A 26,854-nucleotide genomic window follows, 5' to 3' on the forward strand; every position below is an offset into this window, starting at 1 on the left:
GTCAGAATCAGAATGTATGTAAAAAAACTTTTGGTACGTGGACTTGTAATCTGCTGTTAAGACGATGTAAGGCTGTTTAACGATTTTCTGAGCACTATGGCATGTAATACCGTCACAACTTGAATAGCTTCTAGCAAAATGCACCTTAATTTTTTTTGTGTGGAGACGTACTATTTCAAATTGTGTCGTGGACCAAATAATATTATCGTGAGAAGCGTCACGAGTGGTTGATGCCATTATTCGATCAGACTGTGAATATACAATTCTCACCTTTAAGTATGATTTCTATTTTGCTAGCTTGTGCCTATGATGGTGGTAAGTATGTGCGTGATATTTTTTTGATATGAAAAGTAAACCGAGAACTTAGTGGTAAAGTTCATGACCGTTGACGGATAGTTCTGACTTAGTTTTAATCATGTGCAATTGTGCATTCCTTTGATTACTTAAAATGACTTCACATCCAAAATTAACTAGTCAAAACGAAACGTAAACGTAATGAGTGAAAATTGTGTGTTCCTATTTGAAGAACCTAAATGGTGATTATTTTAACCGCATCGAAGCCGAAGGAATCCTTTTGTGGTCATTTTTGCAGTCAGATTTTGGAGTTTACAGTACCTACAGAACAATTTTAAATTTGGACCCGACATTTAATTTTTCAATAATTCTGTGATTCAGTGATATGTTGTTTGCGATGTGTATCTGTCAAAGGGCCATTATGATTATCAAATTGAATTTGATGAACAATGATAAAATAATTTAAAATTAATTGATTAACTTTGGAGGATTCGATTTGACACTTGATTTGACTTTTATCACTCAATGGGTTAAGATAATTTTGCATATTGCATGAATAATAATAGCTGAGTAAGCAGTTTGAGAAGGATATTATTCATTGATTTATTAAAACACTACCTATTTAAAGGGACACATTTTGGGATTAGATTTCTCTACGTAGGTATACCACTTTCCGCGTTGGTTTTATGACATTGTCGTAAGAAACGAAACGTGAAGTTCATGCCTCTTTGAGGATAGTTTATTTGAGAGGTTCATCACTTGAGTTGGCGGTCGCAACCGGAACCTGAGTTGTCCAGAGGGCGTTTGAGGGCTGGGTGCTGGAGGGCACAGTCCTATTCGTAACTGCAATTCATGGGGGTTTCGGACCGGGCGATGAGGCTAGCTGTGTGTTGGAACCAAGCTGTTGTAAAGCCAAGGTGTTGGCACTGTTATTTGGAAGTTGGTGTTGACTTGTAGGCATTGGTTGATGTATGTGAAAAGAAAGTATTAATGATAAATTATGTGTGTATGCCAAAGAAAAAAAAAACGTGTCAATGATTATGTGCAGATAGACACATTTTTAGTTTTTCGCTCGACACTCAAAGCTGTGCGCGCGTGCGTCCATCAGGGACAAAACACACGCAACGTGATTTAAAACAAATTTTAAAATTCCTCATATTATGGTTAAAATTATTGTTCCCCTTTAATGTGAAGGCAAATGACAGAACGGTTTTGGCATGCTATTTTAGTATTTTTCGGTAGAAAGCAGCAAAAATGAGACTTGAAAAAAAAGGGAAAATAACGCTTTGTCTATTACACTTATTATCCAAAATTATTAAAGTATGTTACTACGTACGCTATTACGCACGTTATGGAACTAGTACAAAAAGTTGTTCGTACTCCTTACAGTAATTATAATGTTCCTTATGATCTTTTACGAAACTAGTAGTCGATGTTTAGCGAATAGAGTCGAACGCATTTATTTTCTGTTTGATCGATAAAGAAGTTAGCAAAATTTGAGTACCTACAGCGGTTTGATTTAGAATAGAAATTCTGCCACTAATACCTGTTACGCTAGATCGTTCGTTGTTAAACGAGTTGTGAACTTCTTTATTAATTTCATGCATGTTCAACCTTTTTGAACCTCTTTGAGAGCTATTTGGTTTTTGAAGTATTGTGTCAGTCAGCTAAAGACAAGTCGTGTCAGTGTGTAAATATCACATAATGATCAAGTTTTCTTGCCTTTTTCTTAATAAAAATTATGAAAGCGATAAAAAAAAATACAATTTGGTTTTCGTAGAAAGTATAATACTGGACTTACCTGATAATATATCAAGTTTTGAAAATTTCTCAAGCTGTCTTGTAAATGTGTTGTCCGTACAGAAGGAATAAAATAGAGAAGTCGGTTTAAACTGAACTGAACGCAATTTTGGTACGTGTTTAAACTATTTAATATGAGAATCGAATAAGTAAACTGTCGTAGTCCTATTCCGAAACTTAAAATTACGTGTCGATTAATTACAATATGCTTCTTTTTGTTTATGGAATTAATGATTGTGTTTAGGAATACACAAATAATTAATGGTGCCAAAATTTAATCAAAATATTCAGGGTATGGTAGAAAGCTGGTTTGAAATCAATTGACCTGGCTCAATCTTTTTATACTTAGGCGGGTGATCGAACGAGCGAGCGAAGCGAAGTGAAGTTCTTACATTCAACTTGGAACACACGGCTGGCTAGGGGCACGTCCCGGCATTTCGATGTTTTTAAGCTGAGCTATCAGAGGATAGTTTGATACACAATAACTTAAGTAAATTTGTTCTAATTTAAATGAAATTGGGTAAACGTGTAGTTGAGGGCATTGTATTTTAGTCATTAAATTATGAGCAGGCTCGATCAAGGTGTTATTGAGTTAGAAGAGCTTAAAAGGCTAGAAAGCTATTTGTGAGGGGTCTTGCTTTTCTGGTCATCTTATTTGCAAGAAAGTATGGTCGAGTTTGGTATCAAATGAAAGTGCTCGGAAATAGATATTTGACATTTGACAAGAAAGATAACGGCTTACCACAGATACAGTTTATTTTAATCTCTATGGTGTTGTGATGGGCTCCGCAGACCTTGCAATAAATCACATGCGGTTTTCGATCCTTTGCCGACTAAGTAGTAGGTTCATTAAATTGATCTAACTTTTTGGCGAACCGCGAGTTCTCAGTTCGGGGCGAACTACTAGTTTAAATCAAACTTACTAAACATTTTAACCATGAGATAACGGAGATGATACACGCGTCTTGGGTGAGAGGCCATTGTGTGCGTGCTGCCAAGTATCTTTCAAACGGATAAACTAATTTCATCGCTGTTTTCTGTGATCCTAGCTAACATTTTGAGGTAATGATTAAAATGGCAAATAGATCTGGATCAAGGTATCAATGAAATCAAATAAGAAAATCTATTAGTGGGAACACTAAACTTTTAGGGAATACTAAACGTTTAAGTAAAGAATAGGTGCGCAGATAATGTTCATAAAATCAGTTAAATATGGAAAACCATTTATTTTAGAGAACTCAATACAAGATGTGTTTCAACTGAGGGGAATCTCTGTGGTGAGGTTCATTTAAAAGCTAGTTTGTATTGTATCTTTATGGTGATATTATTTTCACGCTGTTTGGATTATGGTGATATTATTTTCACGCTGTTGCATTTTAAGTCTCTTAATGAATTGTTCGAAATGTATCTCTACCCCATTTCCGTTGAAATATGGCCTGATTGAATATCGTGATGCTACTGATGCTAAACTTGTTCATTCACAACAATGATCTATGTGCGTGTTATTGAAAGAGTTGAGTTGAGTTGCCTGTCAGTATCCAAAAGTTATGGAGGAACTTACTTTGGTCAGGTAGGCCGAGCAATGAGCTTAGATACCTCAGATTGTTGTATTCTGTCCGCAGATGTATGCAGTGATGCATACAATGTCAGGATGCCGTGGTGGTGCAGATGATCTGCTGCGCTCTACAGTCTCTTTTGGGAGAAGAAGATCTCATCTTCGCTCTAGTCTACCAGTGAAAATCATAAAGGGGGATGGATAACGTACGGAGGGACCCGTACAATGTCAGATTGGCCGTGTCGGAGAATGGCTGAAATGTGCCATCTATCGCCTTCAAGAGGCGTTTTGTCATGCAAACCTTGACAAATAGAGCAAACTAGGGTGTTACGTACACTTGAGTGGCGTTCGACGCAGTTCCGCCAAGACGTCATAGAGTGCGCTCTTAAAACAATTGAAGTCCAGAACAATTGAAGTTATGCTGTCAATCAATCTTCAGAAGGAGAACGATGAGAACGAACGGGGGAAGATGACGTCTGTGGCGGCTCCTGGGTCTAATCCACTAGTTTGCTTAAGATAAGAAACGTAACGCGTGCTGTGATTTGTAATGAGTCTTGTGCAGTAAAGATTGTGAGTTGAACATCGTATTTCATTGAAGGCCCTCGTCATCCACGATTGAAGGTTCTGATGTGCTGCCGATAGTATGATACGCCCACAATTCCCGACATATATATACTGTTACTGTCTATCCTTCGGGGCCCCCTGAGGAACGGGGCCCTGTGTGCACGGGCCCCGTGTGCCCTTATGGTCAAGACGGTACTGCATTTAGTGCCAGTGACCAGATAGTAGGGTTCTCTGTTCGTAGTCGCTGTTTTTACAAGCTTTTATTTAGTTTCACCTGACTGTTGTCTGTCTGTTTGTCGGTCTGTAATCAAATCTAGCAAGTTAAATTTGATCCACTTTCCGGTTTCCGATTGAGCTGATTTTTTTTTTGTATTTGCATTGTATTTGTAATTTGCATGTATAAATCGGATGACAATCCAATATTATGGCACCATTGAGCTGATCTGAGGATGGAGACAGGAGGTGGCCATAGGAACTCTGTGATGAAACAACGCAACCTAATAGTGTTAGGGGTTTTTATAATTGTCTTGATGAGTATTAGTTGTCTGTTGTAAGAAAAGTACAGTCAGCAATAAAAGCTTGTACCAAAAATGAAATTTTTGGCAAAAACTTATTTATGTACTTACGGGATTTTTCATGTTTTCCTACGCTCATACTATAATTTTATTTAATCGTATGGCTTTACCTACATTATACATCTGTATAATAGAGAAATCATAAATCTAACTCCAAAGCAGTGCCATTGTGGATATGTTGTTTCTGATGAGCTTTGCGGAGAACTGACGATCGGCTCCGATATCGGAGGCGTGTGGAGGCACTAGGAACGTTCGATTTATCGCACAGTCGGACTGCACAGTTTTATCGCAACGATTTATCGTTACGTATGTAGCCGGCAAGTCTCAAGTCTCAAACAACAATTTAAAACGTGATACACGTGATGAAAGTGTGAAATGCGTTTAATAAGCGCCGAAGCATAACTAATAGAGACAATAATTGTTTCTCATCCTGTATGCAAATCTATGACAGATTCAGACACAAGACACAAACCGGCCAAGTGCTTGTCGGACCATGCATACTTATGGGCCATTTTGTTTAATGGTATACTATTTTTTTTAAGAGCTCGTAGCCTAGCGGTAAGAGCGTGCGACTTGCAATCCGGAGGTCGCGGGTTCAATCCCCGGTTCGTACCAATGAGTTTTTTGGAACTTATGTACGGAATATCATTTGATATTTACCAGTCGCTTTTCGGTGAAGGAAAACATCGTAAGGAAACCGGACTAATCCCAACAAGGCCTAGTTTCCCCTCTGGGTTGGAAGGTCAGATGGGAGTCGTTTTCGTAAAAATAAGACTTAAACGCGTATGTTGCATATATATTTTAAATCGTCTTTCAAGGCTCTTCGTTTTGAGACCCCACTCGATAGGTTTGCAAGATTTTTTTTTTCTAAACGTGACGCAATTTTGTGTATTACGTCCGCCATATTGGTTTTATAATGACGTCACATAGCCTATGTCACCCGGGATGACGTAAGGATTCTAATGATTATCATACATCTAAATCGGTTAAGGCATTCAGAAGTTATGGTGGAATAAAGAAACTCACATAAATAAATAAATATATACATACAAACATGAACGCTGAAAACAATACACTCTTTTTTTTTTGGGCAGTCGTGTAAAAACTAGTGCCTACGTCATTTCTGGGGATTAGTTGGCAAGCGGACCCCAGGCTCCCATGAGCCGTGGCAAAAATGCCGGAATAACGCGAGGAAGATGATGATGACTATATACTTTTTTTATCATTTCGGAATTGGTTGTCCGTTCTTAGAACCACGAGCTCTCTCTATCGTAATAATAGAAAGAAGTATAAAAGATGTGTGCAACAGGTTGGCCAAATTTTAATAGGTACCTATTTATTTTTCGGGAATAAATAGGTTTACGACACGACCACGATACCACAATTTTGTCCTAAATATGAAATTAATTTTAGGCAAGTTTCGTGTTAAAACGACCCTATTCTTCAACGCATTTTTACTATGTTAGTAGCTCTAAAAAACAATGTCGAACATCACACTTGCTCATTTAAGTCGCTTTCAGTCACGCTATGTTCTTAAATGACAGGATGCGAATTAAAGAAATGACGCCTTTATTATAACGTAATTGAGTTGACGACCTTGCTGACATGATTTGTAAAGGACAAAATGGATCTGGGACAAACCATCAGCAGGCGTGGCTCACTCCGCGACTTCGTCGCTTTGCAACAGGTAGCTACAAGTACATTCGTTCCACACCCATTTTGGTGGCTAGCCATAAGCCGCGCGTGGCGCTGTCGCCACCTAGCGGTTATATCTGCCCTAATCGTAACAGACTCGTCTAGTTAGAGAGTGAATCTTCTGTACCTATTACTACTTGTATTATTTATTCTGTGCCATCAGTCAGTACACCTTTTAACACAAAGTCCCCCGCCGCGTCTGTCTGTTTGTGTGTATGTATGTTCGCGATAAAATCAAAAACTACTGATCGGATTTTCATGCAGTTTTCACCTGTCGATAGAGTGGTTTTTGAGGAAGGTTTATAGCTGTATAAAATGTTAACCCGTGTGAAGCCGGGGTGGGTCGCTAGTGATAAAATAAAAAGCATTTATATTTTGCCATTTCATATATAACCGCTTTATGACGATATTTTGTTTTCACACTAATAGCGCAATAGCCTTAGAAATCTTTAATAATTAAGTGTGTCCCAGCCATTATTCGGGGCCACTATGTATAAATTAATATTTCGTATTTATACTCTGTCAAGCCATTTCCGTGAGTAGAAAAAGCGGCAAATTTAAACAATATAGGCGCAAAGGGTTGTCTCATAGAAAATCAGAATTTCGCGCCTTTTTCTACAGACAAAGTTGTTTGACTGACTATATGACAAACTTTTACTTAATTTGCATTGTATGTACTATGTACCTATAATCCAGCCTATATACGTCCCACTGCTGGGCACAGGCCTCCTCTCAAGCGCGAGAGGGCTTGGGCTATAGTCCCCACGCTAGCCCAATGCGGATTGGGGACTTCACATACACCTTCACGATGCTGGCAACCCCAGGCTAGCATACACAAAGTACTAGGAGCTCTACGACTTTTTATTCGAAATCAATATGTAAAATCATATAATAAACAGTGTTGGTGTATTCAAAAGCTTCAATAGCCAAAGGACCTCAATTTAATAATGATTAAACATCTAGCTGAGACGGATTAACATCAAAATTATATCCCGGCGACACTCAGAACTTCCAACTGTCCCAACGGCGGTTTCAAAATTCCTGCATCATGACCAGCGACAGCTTAGAACAAATCGGCGCTCTATTAGATGTTAAGCTTAGAAATAACAACATTTCAATTATAAATGAACTGAAGGGGATAATTATATCAGAAATAAACACTACAATCAGTCAGCTCAAGCACGAATTCAACCAACAGAGCTCACAGCTTACTAGTCGCCAAGATCTTCTAGAACTGCAATTGCAAGAAACAACCGCTCAAATTGATATGTTAAAACAGGAAAATAAAGTAATTAAAACACAGCTACAAGATTTACAAACACGTCTGGATCAAACGATTAATGTAAATTATAATAAAAATCACAGGACAATCGTTTTATACGGCTTGGATGAGTTTTATAATGAAAACGAGGATGACATATGTTACCGACTCAATAACATGTTTTACGACTTCTTAAATGTTAACATAAACGGGTTTATTGAAAGTGTAAAGCGAATCGGAAAACGAGGAAGCCGTCGTCCTCTTGTCATCGAGCTGATTAGCAGACGCATGAAAAATTACATCATGAAAAATTCTAGCGCATTTAGAAATACAGGATATTCTATTTCGGAAGTCCTAGATGGACACGCCCTAAAGTATAGACAACAACTAAAAGACTGTCTCCGCAATGCCCGCGAAAGCGGAAAATACGCTGTCATCCGCAATAATAAACTATTTATTGATGGTAAAGAATTCATACCTCCAGTGCAATTAACAGCAACACCTACGACGCTCAACCACATAGTTCAACCTTCGTTAGTCAAACGCCCATCGGAAGAGGAAAATATCATAATTCATCAGACGTCTGAGCTAGAAGGAAACGTAGAACACACCACTATCACAGTTCACCACACACCTGTAGGAGAGGACAGCACAGAACACATTTCGGTCAACAATCAAGCAAACAATCAGGGCGCAACCGGCGGAAACGATAATCTTTTTCGTGTATAACACTGTATATATACTCCACCAAAATATAAACGGCCTTATAAATAAGGCGGATATGTTAACTGTTCATTTACAATCATTAATGGAATCGAAAAGGCTTGTAGACGTACTATGCATTACTGAACATAATATGAAATCTGGTGACGAGGTACATCTCGCTGTTTGTAATTATCAATTAGCTGCACATTACTCAAGACATAACAGGAATGGAGGGTCATGCATACTAGTTAGAAATACCCATAAATATGTAGTTTTACCAGATATTGCCCAAGCCTCCATCTCAAATATTATTGAATGTTCGGGTATAGAACTAGTAGAACATAAGATCATAGTAATTTGTGTATATAGAATACCTAATAATAATTTGTCAAGATTAGACGTTTTTCTGAATAAATTACATAATATTCTAACCAAAGTTTGTTACAAAAACAAAAAAGTAATCGTCTGTGGCGATTTTAATATAGATTTGTTACAAAGAACGAAACACTCTATTTTATTTAAAAGCCTCATAGAGAGCTTCAATCTTAAAATAGGAGTACTAGAGCCGACACGTCTTGGTAGTAACACCTGTATAGATAATATTCTACACAATGTACCCGGAAGTAAAACAGAGGTGTTAGAATTGGCTATTTCTGATCACACAGCACAGTTAATGCGATGCCCGGTCAAAAAAACATGTAGGTTTTCTCACTGGTATGTTGTGAAAAGAGATTATAGCGAGGAAAATATGTCTAAGTTTTGTAGACTGCTTAGAAAAACTCAGTTTTAATGACGTTTATATGACAGATGATCCCAACATAGCATTTAATTATTTCATGGACGAATTCACTCTATTTTATAATATGTGTTTTCCTTTCAAAAAAATTAAAGTAACTTCGCACAATCGCCCTAGATGGATAAGTAAAGGTATAAAAAAATGTTGTAAAAAAAAGCGAGATCTCCTCTGGAAATATAGATTGCAACCAGACATAAACAATAAAAATAACTTTCAGCGTTACTCCCGTCGTTTGAGGAACATCATATTGTTAACACAAAAATCGCAAAACGACCATTACATAAATAATTCTGCAAATAAATCAAAAGCAACCTGGCACATTATCAACAACCCTAAAACGAGACGCCCAAAAGAGACTATCGAAAAGATAAAAGTTGACGGCAAAGTTATCACAAATCCGAAAGATCTAGCTGAAGCGTTTAATAGTAATTTTATCAAGCAAACATCTTTGAATAGTAAATTAGTAATAATGACAATAATAAAGGCAGATGCAGAAGGCGGTGATCTTGGACACGGCGCGGATAGTCCGCCGGTTCCTCTCTCTGCGGCCCTGACCACCGGTAGCTTGGGCCTTGCCCCGCTGCTGGCGGCACCCTAGGTTAGGTTTTTTTATAATGTGTTTATATGTATTTTTTATCGTTTTGTAAGTGTTTTTATATTTTACTTTTATATTCATATTATAAATAACCTAACTTGAGATGAAAAATAAATAAAGAGCACAATAATAATAAATATAATAGCAAAATTAACAATACAATGACATTTAATTCAATTAATTCAATATTCATGGCACCAACAACATGCGATGACATCCGTATTATTATAGATTTATTAAAAAATACACATAGTACAGGAATCGATGGACTATCAACCAAGGTCATTAAAAGAGCAAAGCATATTATTTCGAAACCTTTGACTTTCATAATAAACTTATGCATTGAAAAGGGAGTATTTCCAGACCGGCTGAAAACATCTATCATTAAACCCCTCTATAAGACAGGTGATAAACTGGAAATGAATAATTATCGACCGATAGCGTTATTACCAATATTTTCAAAAGTTTTTGAAAAATTTATTTATAATAATATTAGCTCGTACTTTGAAAAGAATGACTTATTTGCCAAAGAACAGAAAGGGTTTCGTAAAAACAAATCAATAAATATGGCTATATATGAATTACTACAGACAATCATGGCAAAATTAGACAAAGTAATACCGGTATGCGCAGTATACATGGATATGACGAAGGCTTTTGACTTCGTCGACCATGAATTATTGTTAAATAAGCTATACAGATATGGTATACGAGGTAACACCCACGATTTGATTAAATCCTATTTAAGAAATCGGAAACAAATTACTCAAGTGAACAGGATATGCTTAGACAGTAAAACTGAATTCACGTTCTCATCTGGTATACAAGAAATAATACGCGGGGTACCACAGGGTAGCGTTTTAGGTCCTTTACTGTTCAACGTATATATTAATGACCTCCCACTTGCCGTTGAATATCCTATGATACTCTTTGCTGATGACAGCACAGTAATTATCTCAGGAGAAGATTCAGATTTAGAGACATACCAATTGAACATTAATAGAACGCTTGTACGAATAATTGAATGGATGGACAAAAACAATTTAAAAATTAATTTATCTAAAACAAAAATAATGAATTTTAGGCAAAGAGTTAATAAGACAAGTGATCTAAATATTAATTATAAGAATACACAGATTGACGAAACTGAAATGACGCGCTTCTTAGCAGGGCCGGATTAAGCATGTCGGGGCCCCTAGGCAGTGCGAGGCTCGGGGCCCCCTACAGTCAATTCTGCACACAGCATATTCAGTACAGGGAAATAATTAGTTTGCGTTTTTAATTTCAATCTTCAGGCGTCAGCCCAGCCGTCCAGCCGATCCGAATCGAACGATGTCTTTTTCGCTCTTATTGCGTGGACGTATAAAGCTTTATTCTATTGGTTTTTGCCGATTCCGTCGCGTCAAGTGTGGGGAGAACCATTTAGGCTTAAGGCCAATTCCCAGTGGAATACCAAAGATGTGAGCTTCAGCGTCACTTTCCTATCTACCTCTAATGGCAAATTTTAAGCTCAACTAGTGCCGCAAAGTTGATTTTCTCAATAGTTAATATTTTGCGAGGCTGAACAGCGATTGTCCGACCATAAGACCAAACGCCGAGCCACATGATTAGAATCAACTTAATAAGTAATAGTAAAGAATTTCCATATGTTAAAATTATTAAAATTACTAGAATTAGGCCAAGATAAGCCTGCAAAAATTTTGATAGCACTCGCAGTGCAAGTGTTATTTTAAACGTCAAAACTTCTATGAAATTATGACGTATAAATAACACTTGCACTGCGAGTGCTATCAAAATTGTTATGCCATAATTATAATTTATATATAATTAATTAATATATTGCGTATGCTATAAATATCATTGCAGACTTTTCTTGGTCTAACTCTATTCATTCACCAGTCAAGCTAATATGTAGATGATACAGGGTCAACTAAAGAATCAAAAATAAACGCGAGCGCAGCGAGCGCGAAATTTTTTGCTAACAATATCGCAAATTGTGAAAGCGTGTTAAAAGGCCGGGTACCTATCGATCTTCATCTGGGCCTAAAAGTCCGAAGTGCGCCAGTGAGGCGAGCTTTCATGCGAAGTCAAAGCCGTGCTTCATCAGGCTTCAGAATAAATAGTTGAGCACAGACACGAACCAATGTCCATTGTATTAAAAAGCGAGACCGCAGGCTGAGCTTGGCGCAGCGAGGCCAAAGGCTAAAGGTGGGATCAGACGGTTCACTCGGCACTCGGATGAATGTTCACTCGAGTGAATGTATAATTTTCCTTTCATTTCACGTTCACACGGCTGCTGGAAGGACTATTCATTTTTTTCTTTTCTTTCACTATGGCGTCGAATGAAGTTGTACGTCTTGGTATAAGAAAGTTTAATTTGTGATCATTTAATAAAGATTTTAACAAACAAGAAGCAAAGAAAACACTTTAATGAGAGACAGTCATGAGACAGACACCTAGCCGAATAAAACTCCAAATTGTACTGCGATATCTTACTACTGGCGATTGTTTTGGAACTCTGGAATATTTATACAGTACCTAGAAAAACTATATCCTATAGAAGTTTAAGTTTAAATCACTAATTAGAGATTTTATACAATTGATCTGTCTTTATACTATACTCATCAATTTTGTGGTTCCAGAGACATTTATTTTGTTCGTTCCACTTGAACGCCATTTTTTGCTGTTACGTTATCTTTGTCTAGATAACCACAGGATTCGAGAAAAATATGCAAAATCCGAATGAACGTTCATTTATGTGTTCACACTGTTCATTTTTTGTTCATTCGGAGTGCGAGTGAATGATGCCGAATGAAAATATCCAACATTGTTGGATTCTTTCACTAATGAATTCATTTTTCATTTTTGGTTCATTTTGTGTTTAGTCGTGTCACTTTGAGTGAAAGATGAATAATGAAACTAGAAAATGAACAAAACATGAACCGTCTGATCCCACCTTAAGCTGAAGTAGAGGAGATGTGGAACACAAACCAATGGTAAATTGAGGTCGAGCATTCCTATGAAAAACTAGGGACACTTTCGTCTTCTTCCCCCTTTCAATTTTGACCCTATGAAACAAGATTTTATTAGGTGCGCGCTGAGCCGCCGGGGCCCCCTAGCCGAGGCGGGGCCCCTAGGCAGTTGCCTACTTTGACTTAGGGTTAATCCGGCCCTGCTTCTTAGGATTACATTTAGACAGTAAATTGACATGGAAAAATCAAATCGATATAGTATGTAGTAAACTAGACCAATACTCCTACGCTTTATATAACTTAAGGAAAGTAGCTAATCAGGCAACTGTGCTTACAGCGTATCACGCATATGTAACGTCCACTTTACGGTATGGAGTTATATTCTGGGGAAACTCCACAGATAGAGAAAGAGCATTCAGATCACAAAAGAAATGTCTTCGAGCAGCATGTTATGAAAAATCTTTAGAGTCTTGTAAACCCCTGTACACAAAACATCAAATACTAACTTTGCCTTGCCATCATCTATGAAGTAGCTATGTTACACGTGAAACTAAACATAGGTCAATTTACAAAACTTAATAGCATTAGACATCAAGGAGAAATATACGCAAAACCATTCAAAACGGCCTTACTTTCCAAAAGTGTATTCGGAATGGCACCTAAATTATATAATAACCTCCCAAAACCCATTTTAAACTGTAATAATCTACAACATTTTAAGAAAATTTTGCATGACTTTTTATCAAAAAAAGCATACTACCCCATTCAAGAGTACCTCTGTAACAAATCTTAACATTATCGCCGTAATTAATATTAGATATGAGACCGCTTCTGTTAAATCATAAATTTGTAAATAATATTGTAATTTGCATTTGCGTGACTTATGTTTTAAGTAGTAGTAAGTAGTTATAAGTGTGACTGTTTGTACGCCTTTTGGCAAGACCATGGTGATTCCATATTAAATCATGTTCCATCATTGTATATACCCATGTTCTACAGACAATAAACGAATTATGAATTATGAACCTTTGAATTTCTTCGCAGATGTATGCAGGTTTCCTCACGATGTTTTTTCCTTCACCGAAAAGCTAGTGGTAAATATCAAATGATATTTCGTACATAAGTTCCTGTTGCATATGAGTTAAAAACTCATTGGTAAGAGCCAGGATTTGAACCCACGACCTCCGGATTGAAAGTCGGACGTCATATCCACTCGACCACCACCGCTTATTACTACCCAAGTAACACACAAGCAGGATAATAGAGTAAAATTATCATCTTATTCAAATTATGATAACATAAATTTTGTGTATAAGCGGTGGAAATTACTAAATTCGGAATAAAGAAATATGTGGGCCTAGTGGGGCCTATATACCAATTAATGCTGAATAAATTTTGCATAGTATCGGTTTTGCATATTAAAACTGAATATTACTTATTTCTTACACAGTTAGTCGGACATTATTCAGCTTAAAGCATTTGTGGTTACTAAAACCTGCATAATAGCGGCATTCGCAGCAATTAGCTGTATATATTCTGTGTTGTGAGATATTAAGCAGACACATATTAAGAAAAATGTGATAGTGGCTACTAAATGCTGAAAAGAAGCGTCGGTGGAGACTTTCAACTGTATAAAAGCGGTTGCAGTTTCTGTTTTAATGCTAGTTTTTGAATAAAGGTGGACGCTATTACTGGAAGCTGTAATGAAATCCAAATCTTATTTGTTATTCAGTAGCTGCATATATGGGTTAATTATGGCTTTTATAGACATAACGTCTGAATAATAAATACTAAAACAACACTTATACTTAAGTTATAGCGATTTTAGTACACATGTACTATCTTTTCTTGCTTAAAGCTGCAAATGAACGCAATGACAAACGCTATTCAAACTACTGCTTAGTATATCAACAAGTGCGCGGTGGAGAGGGTTCCGTAGCTTTATACACGGTCAACGGTGCTACTTGAGCCTGATTGCCTTGAGCTTGAGCTTGTTTTTATTTTATTTTGAACGCATCTTGCGTATTTATTCTTTAATCCAATCATTATTAAAAAAATCGAGGTTTAGTTTTCTTAACAATTCTTTTCGATTGGTTATTTTACGTAACAATTACTAGCTTCCATCGTAAATACTGTTAACGGACCATTTGCATACCTTACTGCAACGAGATAAGGTTTACCAATGGCCATTTAAGGTTGTTGCTAGTTGGCAAACAAGGTGTCAAATGCTAGTTATTGATATTGTTGCATTAAAAACTTGTAGACTGGACTGGGTATGTAAAAAATAAAATAATCACCCCCATTAAAATATAGCGAAATCGGTTCTTCTGTCGATTTTGAACGGACTGTTTTTAGGTTTCAAGTGGGTCTACTCGTCTAGCTACAAAAGTAGCTGAATATTGTTTGAATAATAGAGCATGCCGTACTGAATGCTGAATAAGGTAGCTGTATATCTTCTGTATAAGCGCTATTACAGACGTTATACAGAAGGTTTGGGCGCAAAGTGGGCATGCCCACGCCGCTTAATACTGAATATGTATAAGCTGTATAAGTGTGTGCCCACACATTGGATCGCTGAATAACACTTGTATAGAGGCTGTCAAAAGCTTCTATACCGCTTTTAAACCAAAGTTATCCAGCTTTGTATAGAATGACTCAGTTAGTCACACGTTATGCAGCTTTTGGTTCAAAAGTGCATTGTTATAGAAAATATATTCAGCTATTTGTGTATGATTTGTCTTCCATTTTAGTTTGTGAACTCGTGTCAAAGTGTAGTTTCTGAAGTGAATACAAAATAAGGAGGACATTACCCATATATTGATTTGATGTTTACATAACATCAATTTAATTGCGCATGCGACTTTACTGTAAATATATATATACATTTTATTAAAAATTTTAAAGCGCCGCGTAAATAATGCACTGTTTAGAAAGTAAATATAGAAAATTTAGTACTCCACTTTTAAATTTGTAATTTTTTTGCGGTGTTTAGATGTTTTAGTGATAGAAAATGTACTTTAACAAGTTATGCTACGATAAAACTAGTTTTATAAATGAATATAAATGGGTTTTTCAGTTCATTTTAAATTCCTATTTAATTGTAGAGGTTAGAATATGAGCAACCGTAATGGCGTCCGACTGTGCTGAATATAAGCTGCTGCCACAGCTATTATGTGCTAAATTTCTGAATAGGCATTAACATTATTCGCGTTACTAAGCTACATGTTAGATAATAATGGTTTTAGAACAACAAGTTTTGAATAACATCAGTATAATAGTAATCGTTTTCTCAATCTTAAAGCCTATTAGGGTTCTATACACAAATGGTAAAAACCACATAGATCCTCACTAGTTTGATGAGAAACATTATAGGTATGTAACACGGGCAATATTCAATCCTACTTCCTACTAATATTATAAACGCAATATAATATTTAAGTTATATGATAAATCTGGGGGCACGGCAGATTACACAGTTATTTTTTCCGTTATCAGTTCCGACAAATATGTAGTAGGTAAAGGTACACGCAAAGATGTACGACGTGAGTACGAAGATGTATATAGTATGAGTATGGTATGGTTACGAGTATGGTATGAATATAAATATGGTTTAGGTGCGAAGGTGCGGGTATATTAGTAGCGGGTATCACGGGTATGAGTACAAGTGTAGTTTGGTATGGGCAGTATTGTTTAGGTATGAGTACGAGTATAGTGTGGGATGGGTATGAGTAAACCCACTTGAAACCTAAAAACAGTCCGTTCAAAATCGACAGAAGAACCGATTTCGCTATATTGTAATGGGGGTGATTATTTTATTTTTCACATACCCAGTCCAGTCTACAAGTTTTTAATGCAACAATATCAATAACTAGCATTTGACACCTTGTTTGCCAACTAGCAACAACCTTAAATGGCCATTGGTAAACCTTATCTCGTTGCAGTAAGATATGCAAATGGTCCGTTAACAGTATTTACGATGGAAGCTAGTAATTGTTAACGTAAAATAACCAATCGAAAAGAATTGTTAAGAAAACTAAACCTTGATTTTTTTAATAATGATTGGATTAAAGAATAAATACGCAAGATGCGTTCAAAATAAAATAAAAACAAGCTCAAGCTCAAGGCAATCAGGTTCAAGTAGCACCGTTGACCGTGTATAAAGCTACGGAACCCTCTCCACCGCGCACTTGTTGATATACTAAGCAGTAGTTTGAATAGCGTTTGTCATTGCGTTCATTTTGCAGCTTTTAGCAAGAAAAGATAGTACTAAAATCGCTATAACTTAAGTATAAGTGTTGTTTTAGTATTTATTATTCAGACGTTATGTCTATAAAAGCCATAATTAACCCATATATGCAGCTACTGAATAACAAATAAGATTTGGATTTCATTACAGCTTCCAGTAATAGCGTCCACCTTTATTCAAAAACTAGCATTAAAACAGAAACTGCAACCGCTTTTATACAGTTGAAAGTCTCCACCGACGCTTCTTTTCAGCATTTAGTAGCCACTATCACATTTTTCTTAATATTGTCTGCTTAATATCTCACAACACAGAATATATACAGCTAATTGCTGCGAATGCCGCTATTATGCAGGTTTTAGTAACCACAAATGCTTTAAGCTGAATAATGTCCGACTAACTGTGTCAGAAATAAGTAATATTCAGTTTTAATATGCAAAACCGATACTATATGCAAAATTTATTCAGCATTAATTGGTATATAGGCCCCACTAGGCCAACATATTTCTTTATTCCGAATTTAGTCATTTCCACCGCTTATACACAAAATTTATGCAATCATAATTTGAATAAGATGACAATTTTACTCTATTATCCTGCTTGTGTGTTACTTGGGAAGTACAGTCAGCGATAAAAGCTTGTACCAAAAATATATTTTTTGCCAAAAACATATTTTTACAGTCAGTTAAATATGAAGACATGTCGTGACCGTGCAAGGTTGTACATATTTAATTCAGCTACGCAATTTGGCAAGTCGGTCAACTTACTTCTATCCACCTATATGTGCTTCGCTGCTCCACCAGCATAATTTAGGTCCGTAGCTGTGTAGAGCCCCTTTATTTTTAAAACTTTACGGGCCTGATTTAGTTAAATTGTTTTATCCCTTTCTTACAAATACATAAGTTAAAATGACAGATAAAGACAAACGATTATTAGCTAATTGAGGTTTGTAGCGCGTTTATGAATAAGAGCGTTTTCACGTTGTCCGATCCGATGTCGGATGTCGGAAGGAAGTAAAATGTAAGTAAACGTGTTTCTCTGTATTTATTTATGCATTTAATAAATCATTATTACTAAAAAACGATAAATAACGCAAAAAGGCGGTCTTAATGCCAATGGCACTCTACTGCAGCTGTTTTTGTAATAGGTGCCTTCCGACATCCGATATCGGTGCGGCGCTTCCGATAAATTCAGCTATGTCGGAGCCCCCCGTCAGCTGTCGGATCGATAATATTTGTTTGTGTGCGTATGTGTAGGCATAATGTTTATTGTAGTGTGTGTGACCGCGCCCCCGCGGCCTGACTACGCGTATGTAGGATCCTACATCCGATATCGGATCGGACAATGAGAAAACGCTCTAAAGGGGCCCACAGATTACCAGTTCGCCGGACGATATCAGCCTGTCAGTTGTTCGGAGCTGTCAAATTTTGCGTTTAACTGACAGGCTGATATCGTCCGGCGAACTGGTAATCAGTGGGCCCCTTAAGGGGGGCAGAGTGCAAGTAAGACTGGTCAAATGTTTGGTGGATGTATGATGTATGGCCGTACACCGTGAAGGTTGGAAACAGTGTCGTGTGACATTTAGTGGGTACAGTACCGTGACTTGAAACGTTATTGTTATTATAAGAGGCCATGGTACCTTTTGGCGAAGAATATTAAGTAGGTAGGTAGGTAGTCAGCATCCAATATATTATAGCTGCAAAAGTGGTCAAATTGTTCGTTAGTCACACCATACATAGGGTGGCCAAAAAATAACTGCATTTCCGTTGCCAGGGAGGTTTGGGATTATACTGAGCAACTTTTACTATGGGACCAACCCCGAATTAACGAAAAAAAAAATTGTATGCCATGACGTATGTATGCCATCAAAATCTTGCAGACTTTTCTTGGTCTAACTCTATGTACAGTCGCCATCAGATAAATCGGAGCGGCCAAGACGCTCACAAATATCTGAACACGCCTCTATTGTCAGGGCGTTAGAGTGCGTGTTCAGATATTTTTGAACACCTCAGCCGCTCCGATATATCTGATGGCGACTGTACATATCAAGCTAAAGGCAAATTAAGGTACTCCACCTTTACAGCGCTGGTGGCCTAGCGGTAAGAGCTTGCGACTTGCAATCCGGAGGTCGCGGGTTCAAACCCCGGCTCGTACCAATGAGTATTTCGGAACTTATGTACGGCTAAGGGAAATAGTAGTTTGTGTTACAAGGGATCAAAATGATATATTTCCGTCAAGGGCGTACATTGAATCCTGAGCGTGATGAGGGATTCAAGTGTTAACGCCCAAGACGAAATAATTTTGATACCGTGTGACACATACTGCTTTTCACATCAACTATGAGGACATTGTTATGTTTCAAAATATGTATTATTTGACAAAAAAAAATAGAGTACAAGAAAGAAAAAATCGTGTCCTAGAACAGAAAAGTACAACTTTGATCCCTCCTAGCAGGGAAGAAAAGTGCCACTTTGATCCCTCCTAGCGGGGATAAAAAAGCCCTTTTTACCCGACTACGGCAACGCAAAAGGAGGGTTATGATTTTGACCGGTATGTTTGTGGGTATGTATGTATGTTCACCTGTTCCCTCATAACTTCTAAAGTACTCATTGAAATTTGACAAACGACGTGTCGTTCGAATCGTCTTAATCGTCCGCTGGTTATAGGCTATATGACGTCACAAAAAAATTAACACGGCGCCCTCTAGTCACGAACCAAAAAAATAAAAATAAGTAATAATGACGTGTTGTATATCATTTGAAAGAGCTCAATTAGCACATTTCAAATATATACATATTGTTAGCTTTTGCACCCGGCTTTGCTTGCATGCACCCGATAAAACATTAATTTATCTGGTAGGTAATTCGAACTACGAATCCACAATCGCTCTGGATTCTATCTATCCCCGTGTTACGCGACTACGGCGATACAAGAAGGATTTTTCAAAAGAAATTAGTTTGGCCGCTATATACATGGTGTTTTTTAATGATCTGCAATATTCTATAACGTGAATAGGTATAGAAGTCCAGATCAGCAAATTTTTTTACGAGATCGGGTTTGGTCCCATGGTAAAAGTTGCTTAGTAATCTTAGTATATTCACCTCGTTAAAATTCGCAGTGGTCAGGCGAAGCATACTGAAACGTACCTATGTGACGCACCGGACTCGGTCCGAAAGGCGATACTAAAAGGGTCAGGCGTAGGCTTGTGCCTGCTCGGTCACTACAGAGAGCGCTCCGCTCTCGGTCAATCGGTCAAACGAACTAGTTCGGTCTTTTAGTTCCTTTAGTTCAGTTCGGTCTTTGAGAGCTGGGAATGTATGAATCGATTTTACAGTAGTTTTTTCCTAAATCTTTGGCAACTGAATTACGATTCAAGTTGTACGATACTAGGTATATGACGATTAAACATCAAAAAGCTAGACATAATAAAATAATATAAAAAATACAGAAAAAATATTTGATTTTTCTTCATACTTTTCAGGTTTAGGACTGTTTGTCACTCTTTTATCTCGTTCGCACTCGTGCCAGCGTCATTGTGAACCATTTCGTTCAGTCTATTTTCTGTTTCACTCATGTCAAGCGCTCACCAATCCCACTGAACTAAAGGACCTAAAGACCGATTAAGAGCGTACAAAAAGATTTAGTTCCTTTCGGTCCTTGATGGGATTTCATTCTTAACAGTTCTTAGTTCATGACCGACACAAGCCTAGTCAGGCGTAGCCCGATGTACGTGGCGCGCTGTTCGCGGTCCAAAGCCGGGCGCCTTCGGCGCCCTCATACTAAAAGAGTCGGGCGTAGCCCGACGTACGAGGCACGATGTACGCGTTCCAAAGCCGGGCGCCTTCGGCGCCCTCATACTAAAAGAGTCGGGCATAGCCCGACGTACGAGGCTCGCTGTACGCGTTCCAAAGCCGGGCGCCTTCGGCGCCCTCATACTAAAAGAGTCGGGCGTAGCCCGACGTACGAAGCTTCGCTGTATGCGTTCCAAAGCCGGGCGTAGCCCGACGTACGAAGGCTCGCTGTACGCGTTCCAAAGCCGGGCGCCTTCGGCACCTACATACTAAAAGAGTCGGCCGTAGCCCGACGTACGAAGCACGATGTACGCGTTCCAAAGCCGGGCGCCTTCGGCGCCCTCATACTAAAAGAGTCGGGCGTAGCCCGACGTACGAGGCTCGCTGTACGCGTTCCAAAGCCGAGCGCCTTCGGCGCCCACATACTAAAAGAGTCGGCCGTAGCCCGACGTACGAAGCACGATGTACGCGTTCCAAAGCCGGGCGCCTTCGGCGCCCTCATACTAAAAGAGTCGGGCGTAGCCCGACGTACTAGGCTCGCTGTACGCGTTCCAAAGCCGGGCGGGCGCCTTCGGCGCGCTCATACTAAAAGAGTCGGGCGTAGCCCGACGTACGAGGCACGATGTACGCCTTCCAAAGCCGGGCGCCTTCAAGGCGCCCTCATACTAAAAGAGTCGGGCGTAGCCCGACGTACGAGGCTCGCTGTACGCGTTCCAAAGCCAGGCGCCGAAGGCGCCTTCATGCCAAAGGTTGTCGGGCGTAGTCCGATATAAGCGGCGCTCTGCGTGCATTTCTGTACTGAGGACACCCTCGCAAAAGTAATATAAAGTGACTTCAAATATTATTAGTAAGTAACGAAATCCTGACCCCAAACTTAATTAAATAAAAAATAAGTTCAAAAACTAAAACCCGACTACTGCAAATCGCGCTCTAAAAAGTATGAAACAAGATAGAATTCTTATCTGAAATTATCATATAGGAAAATTATAAGAGTTATCATTTTTTATATATTTACAGAGATTCAGAGGATATCCGTGGTCGTATGCCACTTTACTTTTTTTCGAATAGGTGATGTGAAATATGTTTTTACAATATAAAAGAACATTTTGATATATGCTCCTAATTGCTCCTAAATAATAAAAGCAAAAGAAAGGTAAATTGATATTCTTTTTATTTTATAATACTGGTATTTTGCCACCGGTTTTTTTTAATTTTTTTTGATAATTATAATTACTATGTTACTACTATTTTATACTGTTTATATTTAATTATTTTTATTTTAATAGTTTCAAGCTTGACATGTTATATTTCTTTGACGGTTTTATGTCAATTAATATGCTCGTGTAAAAATGTAAATACCAATTTTAACTTAAGTATATAATATGTCTTGAGTTAACATTGTCATGTGGTATGTGAATTAAAATGTTCTAGATGTATGTATAGTGTAAATTTTTGAATGCCTATATAGGGGCTATTCATAAATTACGTCATTTCAAATTAGGGGGGGGGGGGTCTGGACATCGGATGACGGTAGCATGATGTAGGAGGAAACGGGGTCATTCGAAGCATGAGTTTTGGATGATTTTAGGGGGGGTCAAAAATCGTTAAAAAACGATGACGTAATTTATGGACAGCCCCATAGTGGTGAATTATGTTGAACTACCAAATCAATGTCCACCATCTACAATGTACCACAATTGGCACAATTCTAGCAAATAAATACTATGACTATGAAATACGAGTATCCTTTGATATTTACCAGTTGCTTTTCGGTGAAGGAAAACATCGTGAGGAAACCGGACTAATCCCAATAAGGCCTAGTTTACCCTCTGGGTTGGAAGGTCAGATGGCAGTCCCTTTCGTAAAAATTAGTGCCTACGCCAATTCTTGGGAATAGTTGTCAATCGAACCCCAGGCTCCCATGAGCCGTGGCAAAATGTTATTACTTTCATTTATTCGTTAACTTTGTACATTACATATTTAAAATACTTGAAACTGATCTACAATATCTAATCTAAGTACAAGTTTTCTGTTTGTCCCAATGGTTGATTGGTAGAGAATGCCTTAAGGCATCAAATCCGCCATTTGTACATTTTTCTATGGTTCAATAAAGTATAAATAATAAATAAATATCCTGAGTGAAACATGTCGAGCGTTTTTCGACTTAAAATACGTGAGTGACCCGTTCTTAATACAGTGAAACCTGGTTAAGTGGGACCTGGATAAGTGAGAAACCTCTATAGCTGGGACTCATGGTGCGGTCCCGACACTTTAGCACTGAATTACCTCTATTAGTGAGATAAGACGAACCTCTATAACTGGGATTAGTTGTTGTGATTTTATAGTCACATTTACCTCTATAATTGAGACAGAGAGTGTATTTTACCTCTTTTACTGAGACTATATTTATAAGATTACATTTTCCTAATTGCTTTTTAAGAAGTTTATAGGAATTGACCTCTGTATCTGAGATAACGTGAATCTATGACCTCTCTAACTTGGACTTTATTGATCAATTTCCGTCTTCTTACTAACTCTTGGTCTATCCACAAATTCTGCATTTGCTTAATTGTGTCTTTAATAGAAACGACTTCAAGTTTCATTTAGTTACTTAGTTAAAACTATCGACACGAAAGCTGAAATCTTGATAAGTAACACGAATAAACAAATTTTCATTTAATAAATGTCTAAGACGCAACGAAGTCCGTATCAAACTTAATTGAAAAAATATATCCTTTGGAGAATCATTCAAAATAAATTCAAAGAAATATTTAAACAGACTTAAAAAATGTTTAGGGACAAGGATTATTTTACCTTATTTATTTTTGAAGATAATTACAAAATACCTTATTAAACGCCTCTATAACTGAAATATCCTCTATTTTCACCTCTATTAATGGGACCCTCTGTAAATGAGACAGAAATTTATTTGTACCTGGCTAACTGAGAGCCTGGGTAAGTGGAATACCTCTTTAAGTGAGACAAATCTGCTCGTCCCTTGAAGTCTCACTTATCCAGGTTTCACTGTATATTTAATAAATATCCTGTGCGTGTAACTTCTCACGTGTAAAGAAACGCATTAACTTTTTAATCTAGATATCAAGATAAATTTCTCTATGCTCACCATCCTAAAGTACTCCTGTGCTCTCGCATGCCATGTGCAGAAAGCAAAAAGCAACACCACTCTGCCATCCATGATTGAAAAACTTCACAAATTACGACATTAACAACAACTTTCGTTCATAAATCATTTATGTTCATCAACACTTAATTTAAAACTTTAATCGTGTGCGCGCGGCAAATTTGACAGTTTAACTTTTTAATTCTCGACGCGGGCTATGATTTTCGCGCGTTCAGCCAAGTTTTGGAGCGGATGAGTTTTCGTAACGGGTTTTTGGTTAGAAAACTGTCTCGCATTATTTCTTGTCGTCGACTGGAGGCATATTTCCGTTGCTTTTGTTTTCTACATGGTTTGGTGAGCACGAGGGAGTGGCGGGGAGCGAATACGGCGGCGGACGAGTCTTAAGACATGACGAAGTGTTTTGTTAGTAGGTATCTAATCATTTTTAGGGTTCCGTACCCAAAGGATAAAATCGGGACCCTATTAATCACTGTCCGTCTGTCTGTCTGTCCGTCTGTCTGTCACCAGGCTGTATCTCATTAACCGTGATAGCTAGAGAGTTCAAATTTTCACTGTAGATGTATTTCTGTTGCCGCTATAACAAGTTAACAACATATACTAAAGAGTACGGAACCCTCGGTGGGCGAGTCCGACTCGCACTTGTCCGGTGTTTTTAATATTTTTATACAGAGTTATGAATGAAAGAGTTTATACAGGATAGTTTTGTTGTGAACTCTGAATAAATATTATCACCATTGCGAAAAAGATCCCTCGTTCGATAAACCATAACTAATAACATTATATACGATTCGTTAAAATATTTTTATCAAACAGCACATTTTTGAAGTTGGGATATAAAGGGTTCAGCTCATACAACAAATCTCGAATAAGTATATTAAGTATATTTAAATATACCTAAGTACCTAGAAAAACTTTGCAGTCCGCGGAAAAAAGTTTTTTCTTTTTACATTGGTATCCAAAGTAGTAGTAACATTTCACCGTAAATTTAAAAAAAGTGTATATTATGCCTACATCTCAAAAGATATCTCAAGACACATCCCTACTCTACAATGCGATGCGCGCGCGCCGGTCGTCGCGCCATCGCGTGCCTTACCGGCACGCGCCATAGAATAAACGCCATAGACTAGACAGCGCCAGTAGAGAATAAGCATTAAGTTGGAGTAACGTTGCCGCTCTTCTCAAACAGAGACGCTGGCTGTGGCTGGGGCATGTGCACCGGATGGAACCCTCTAGAATACCTCAACGTGTCTTGCTTGTTGCAGTTGCGTATACTAAAAGGAACGTGGGAAGACCGATGCTGCACTTTAAAGACTGTGTTAAGCGAGACATGTCTGCATTTGAAATCGACCACCATGCCTGGGAAGCCTTAGCAGAAGACCGTGATGGATGGAGCAAGCGTGTTGTGGAGGGGAGAAGGCTATGGGACCAAGCCTGGTTTAATGCTTTAGATAGCAGAAGGTGTCGCAGAAAGAACTGGGACTGGAACCTCAGGTGGCATGAGCTTTCTCTATAGCACTTTAAAAAACTCTCGCGTTTTGTACACATTTTTAATTACACAAACGGGTCGGGGTATGAGCTTTCTCTGCCAAAAATGTGGGAGGTCGTGCCGCTCACGCATCGGCCTCCACAGTCACCAAACCCGTTGTCTAAACAGCAATGCATACATCGTCTGATGATGATGATGTAGGCACCAGTTATTTAATGACACAATTTCTAATTAAAAAATCAAATAGAACTAAAAAAGACTTGACCGTGACGTCACTTGTTCTGTTTTCCTATAATATCCATAGTAGCTAATCTTTTTGACAGCTCAAATAAAGAAACTGACTTTTAATTTTTTTTAAAGTCTAACTTTAAAATGTAAAAGTTAATTTGAATTGACCACTCTACCGCGACTTTTCTTTAGCATTATTTAAATGACGTCTATCATGTATTTGACGCTGGCAGTGAAGAACTAAGATTTATATTAGAGCGATAGATTTTCTTTTTTACTTTAATTCCAATGTAATAAACCTTTAATTAGAGTTAGACCAAGAAAAGTCTGCAGCGATTTTGATAGCCGACGCAGTGCAAGTGTTATTTATATGTCATAATTCCATAGAAGTTTGACGTTTAAAATAACACTTGCAATGCGTGGGCTATCAAAATCGCTGCAGACTTTTCTTGGTCTAACTCTAATAGTACTTTATTACTACTTAATAATAACTTGTAAATGATCTAACAGTTGATATAAATAGGAGAAAGCCACAATTTCATATTATTTTTTATTGCAGGTAGTTGCGTAACTACAAGTGCCTACGCCAATTCTTGGGATTCCTTGTCAAGCGGAAGCCTAGGCTCCCATGAGCCGTGGCAAAAATGCCGTGATAACGCGAGCAAGATGATGATAAGGTACCTTGCAGGAGTTGCAAGTAACAACAGTCTATTTGTTTGTCATTTAATATTATTTCGATAGCTTTTATGCCCCATCACTCTGTAATTGATCCTAACAGCAAAACGACACATGTCCGGGTTGTTTTCGACGCAGGCGGTGTCATAAAAAAAAAAAAAGGTTTGTGCATAAATGGCATTTTATTAAATGGTCCGGTTGTTAAAATTCTGATTCCATTCTCGTTTCCTTTCACAAGCACTTGCCCTGTTAATTTGTTAGTGTGGGTCAAATCTTGGAAGCTTAATTAGACTCACTTCCCGTTTTCCGATTGAGCTGAAATTTTGCATACATGTGTGTAAATCGGATGACAATGCAACATTATGATGACATGGAGCTGATCTGATGATGGAGACAGGAGGTGGCTATGGGAACTCTGTGATAAAACATCGCAAACTAATTGTGTTTAGGATTGTAGGAATTGTCTCGATGAGTATT

At 37.9% G+C, this 26,854-nt stretch overlaps 1 protein-coding gene and 1 pseudogene across 1 annotated transcript in view; one reads left to right on the forward strand and one right to left on the reverse strand.

Annotated features, from left to right (window-relative positions):
* LOC134802733 (angiotensin-converting enzyme) overlaps window positions 1–24,287 on the reverse strand; it is a 44,523-nt gene extending 20,236 nt beyond the window's left edge. Inside the window, exon 1 of the mRNA XM_063775401.1 lies at window positions 23,971–24,287. Within this exon, the coding sequence (XP_063631471.1) occupies window positions 23,971–24,042 (72 nt within the window). The 5' untranslated portion in view covers window positions 24,043–24,287. The remainder of the gene's footprint in view (window positions 1–23,970) is intronic.
* On the forward strand, window positions 8,429–11,021 carry LOC134802614 (uncharacterized; annotated as a pseudogene).
* Window positions 24,288–26,854: the final 2,567 nt, after the last annotated feature.

Source organism: Cydia splendana, chromosome 25, assembly GCF_910591565.1.
Source record: "Cydia splendana chromosome 25, ilCydSple1.2, whole genome shotgun sequence".
NCBI classification, from domain to species: domain Eukaryota; kingdom Metazoa; phylum Arthropoda; class Insecta; order Lepidoptera; family Tortricidae; genus Cydia; species Cydia splendana.